Source organism: Danio rerio, chromosome 23 (genome assembly GCF_052040795.2).
Source record: "Danio rerio strain M-AB ecotype USA chromosome 23, GRCz13ab, whole genome shotgun sequence".
Classification (NCBI taxonomy): Eukaryota; Metazoa; Chordata; class Actinopteri; order Cypriniformes; family Danionidae; genus Danio; species Danio rerio.
In genome coordinates this window covers 6,855,470-6,860,000 of record NC_141043.1, presented here as the reverse complement: position 1 = coordinate 6,860,000, position 4,531 = coordinate 6,855,470, and the positions used below count along the sequence as shown (strand labels likewise).

Here is a 4,531-nt window from a genome sequence, read left to right as displayed (position 1 = left end):
AAGCCGCCATTCATTTGAGTGGAGAAATCATTCGTTTATGATCACTTTTTATTCCTATCACACATGAAAGTTAATTTTACATAAAGTCATAGTGTACACGACAATCTCTGGGCTTGCTGCATAATAAATACCTTAATTTTAACAATTTATAAAACAATGAATCACTTTCCATCAGATGTTAGGCATGGACATATATATTGTGATCGTGACTTTCGAAAGTATTAAATAGAAACTTTCGAAAGAAATAGAATTCGCTTTGTAAACGTTTATTATTACCATTTCATGAATCTCCCCATTCAGTTAAATAGAGCGCTTGGACCCGGAAGCCGCTCTGCGTGACGTCACACTTAACAAGCGGATACGTTTATACTCAAGTGTTTTGTTGTTTTGCTAGTAAGATATTTGATAATGCCATATCACGCTTCCTTAACCAGTTAAGCTCTGGGGCTATTTGTGGTAATTCCACCTGAATTTGGCCTTCCGGTTTAAAAAGCTTCCCATGCCCACATGCAGAGGTGTAAATACAAAAGTTTGGTATCATTTGAAAGGAAACCCTTTGAAATTTCAGAAAGTACAGTTGAAATTGAAAACAATTGTTGTATATTGTCTGTGTTATAATAAACACACACAAAAAAGTGCTTTTTTTATTTTATTTTTTTATAAACTGAAGTTTGGAAATGTGCAACTCAGGCCTTGAGAGCTCCAGCACCCTGGAAACAATTTTATTTCTTTCCAGCAGTCAGCAAAGACAGGAAAAAAATATTTTTTTTTTCTTTATAATAGTCTATGTAGGAGTTAATCTATTCCAACTGCCTTTTTTTCAAGTCTCCCCATACCCTCATACAGTACAATAAATGCAATATTTCAATGTCATTTTACAGAAAACCCTTTGAAATTACGAAAAAAACTGCTGAAAGTGATAAATATTATTATATATGTTGTCTGTCCTATGATGAACCCCCTCAACACAAACCGCTTTTAGTTTTTTTGTTCTAAAGCCTGATTAAGAAAGTGGCCCTGTATGCTCCATCAAACTGCAGATTGTTTTGATTGTTACCAGTATTTGTCAGGAGACACTAGAAAAAAAAAGAATTTAGTTTTTATCGTGTAGTATGCAATAATTGTTAGTTCAACCGAAGGGTGGGAAATCACAACTTTTTTGCGTCTGATCTGTGACTTTTACGCACTCTGTTTCTGACACCTCTCTTACCGTTTGTCATGCAATATCTCAGTCACTGATTGGCTGATCAAGGCTCGCGATACATCAGCGTAAAGCCGAGAATCTCACCTTTCCAATGATACATAATCCATCTGGATAGGTCAAAGCTATCATATTTTCCGGAATTTTGAAATATCATGACCCACACTGATTAAAACAACAATAAAAATATTATGGTCCCAACGTATTTCCTGTTTTACACGTTTAATTTCTACAGCTTCCGAGAAACCAAAAAGAGCCACATATTGATTAATAACGTTATGATAGCTGTTTTTGGTCCCACTTTATATTAAGTGTCCCTACTTACTGTGTTCATAATGTATTTGAGAACACTTGTAGTGCTTTTGAGTTGGGATAGAGGTTGGGTTATGGACAGGTTTGGTGGCATGGGTAGGTTTAAGGGAGGGTTAAGGTGTAAGTCAGGGGTCTCAAACTCGCGGCCCGCGGGCCATTTGCGGCCCTCAGTGCAATATTTTGTGGCCCGCGCCGACCGCTGTACACTGACAGAATCAGCGAAGCTGGGAGAGAGAGCGCTCCGCTAATTCTATCCATACACAGCGGTCACTGGCATTCCCCGCCCGCCGTGTAAACAAAGGGGCGGGGATGCTGGTGACGTCACCACGCACCCCGCCCCTTTGTTAGACCCTGTGACGGGCGGGAAGTGTTAGGAGGGAACTCGCGCCGGCCAGAACCAAGGTAAACTGTTCCCGCCCCTGCCTGCCACTTAGCTACCTATCTGCAGCCTGCCACCTACCTAGCTACAGCCTGCATCTTATATATATTATAGGTAGATAAAGACTGGTACAGACTGATGTGACTGGAGTGGGGTGGGGGTGTTTTATTTATACATATATATACGCCTTTTTTTTAGGTGAGGGAATGGAAGTTTTGAGTGAGTTCCCCCACTTTTTTCTGTGTGAGAAGTCATTCTCCACCTTGAACTTCAATAAGTCAAAGTACAGGTCTAGACTTAATGATGATCATCTTCAAGCCATACTGAGGGTCTCAACTGCTTCCGCTCTAAAGCCAAATGTGGTTCAGATTTGTGAGCCGAAGCGCTGTCAAGTCTCTGGCAGCAAGGAGTAGGCAAAAGATGCCATGTTCAGAAGAACTGTTCATAATCTTCACTCAATGTTCTATTAATGTTCAGGACACTTCAAGTTCAGAAGAAATAATTGAAACTGTTAATAATGACATTTGAAGACTTTTTTTTTTGTGAAATCCCTTATGCGGCCCAGCCTCACCCAGACTTTGCCTCCTGCGGCCCCCAGGTAAATTGAGTTTGAGACCCCTGGTGTAAGGGATGGTCAACAGTGTATTTACAAATGTTATTACAAAAGTTAATAACAGATGTAATTACATACATGTATTTAATCAAGCATAAGTACACAGTAAATACATGTATTTACACAATAAGTACATTGTAACAAACTAATAATTCCTATGTAAGTACATATTAGTTAAGGCCACTTAATATAAAGTGGGACCGTTTTTAACAGTAAGTTATAATTGAATTGTTACAGTTCTGAAATCGTTTGATAACAAGCAGGAAATGTTTACGGGCCAATGACATCACCACATTGAACTGGTATATAGCATAGGGTTTATGTCTAAAATATTGTTTTGCTCATGTTCTTCTTCAGAAATGCCAGATCTGGAATAAGCAACTGGCAAGCTGTGGACAGACAGAGGAGGAAGGGATGAAATACTAAGAAGAGAGGAAGCCGTCACCTGAATATGGTACATGATCTGAAAGAGGGCAAAAGCTGAATTGATTGAGATCCGTGGATTGTCAAGCGTCACCTCTGTCCGCTCAGTGACTGCGCTCCAGACGATCGACATAACCCTCTGTTGGGAGTTAATATGCATATTGTTGTACAGAGCTTCATTGTCCCTCTCCTTATGAGCAGTCTTGGCTTTTTTTGTTTGTTTTGTTTTAATATGTTCTAAAACATGATGTATACTTTGGAAAAAACTGCACTGTATTCGTATTTTTTCAACTGAAAAAGCAATAGATGTGACAACGTTTCTTTTTTTATCGTAAGGCATTGAAATTAAAAACAAAACCAACTTCACGGAGGTGGAGAGAGTTTGTGTCCTGTGAAATCGCTGTAGTTTACAACCTCGTGAATTAAGTGTTTGGATTCTGGAAACCCCAAGTATGAGTTTTTAGACAACAAAAAAAAATCACTCCTCGTCTCAATGTTAGCCCTCGAGTCTCTTTAAAGGGTTAGTTCACGCTAAAATGACAATTCTGTAATTTAATCTTACTCATATGGTTTTAAACTGCTGAAAATATTGAATATCGGTAGAAAGCAGGCATGGATATCGAGCATTTTACAGAATATCTTGTTTTGTGTTCAATAGAATAAAGAAAATCACGTTTGGAACTATATGAGTGGAGTAAATGAGGACATTTACATTTTTGGGTGAACTATTCCTTTAAAAGTGGGACTAGATTTCTGTTGGTGATTGAAATTTTCAGTAGACTCCATTCAAAGTGATCTCTAGTCCCGTGTGTCTCATCCACGTTCCTGGAGGACCACCGACACTACATGTTTTGGATGTCTTTTATGTCACTCTTATTACAGGTCTTTCAGTCTCTGCTAATAAGATGATGATCTGAATCAGGTGTGTTTGGTTAAGACCACCTCCAGGATCATAGTTGAGAAACACTGCTCTAGTCAATATTGGCACTGTATTTGGCACTGGACGCTGTCTTTCATTTTATGACTGCAGTGTTGATGTCTTTAAATGTAAAAGATGAGATAATAAAATGATATAGTATGTTTTCAAACAAGTCTAAAGCAAAAAAAAAAAAGACCAAATAAGTTTGCACTATCAACATTTTCTTTTTTAGACAGGAATACGTTGTGTGCACATTGTTGATGGACTCCTATCAATGTTTTCAAAAGCAAAAAGATTAAAGCTTTCAACTTTGTCTACATATTTCTAATAAACTGCCCATTGCTTACCTTTTCATGTTCTTTGTAAAATAGTTAAGAGATATACAAAATTGAAAACCATGAGAGTGAGAAAAGTGAGAGTGGTTGAGGCTACACGAAAGATCGGGGCATGGCAGATACTGAAAAGTTTCTGATTGGTCAACAGACTTCAGATGTGATTAGACTCACCTGGCCTCAAGTAAAATTCAGTGGCATAACTTTTATTGGACAATGATATAAAACAGCAAGAGCCAAACGATGTTTTTACTTGTCGAAGCCATATTTTCACAGTCTACCCAAGTATCACCATATTGTAGTTTTTTTTAAATAGTTAACGCTACGTAAGATCACGGAGGAGGCGCTATAA

The 4,531-nt window shown here is 38.2% G+C and overlaps 1 protein-coding gene across 2 annotated transcripts in view; it reads left to right on the top strand.

The window, feature by feature from the left end:
• Positions 1–4,193, top strand: part of ptges3b (prostaglandin E synthase 3b (cytosolic)) — a 13,725-nt gene extending 9,532 nt beyond the window's left edge. Inside the window, exon 8 of one of the 2 annotated variants that reach the window (XM_087305486.1) lies at positions 2,863–4,193. In XM_087305486.1, coding sequence (XP_087161612.1) covers positions 2,863–2,882 — 20 coding nt within the window. In that variant the 3' untranslated portion in view covers positions 2,883–4,193. 2 annotated transcript variants of the gene reach the window in all.
• Positions 4,194–4,531: the final 338 nt, after the last annotated feature.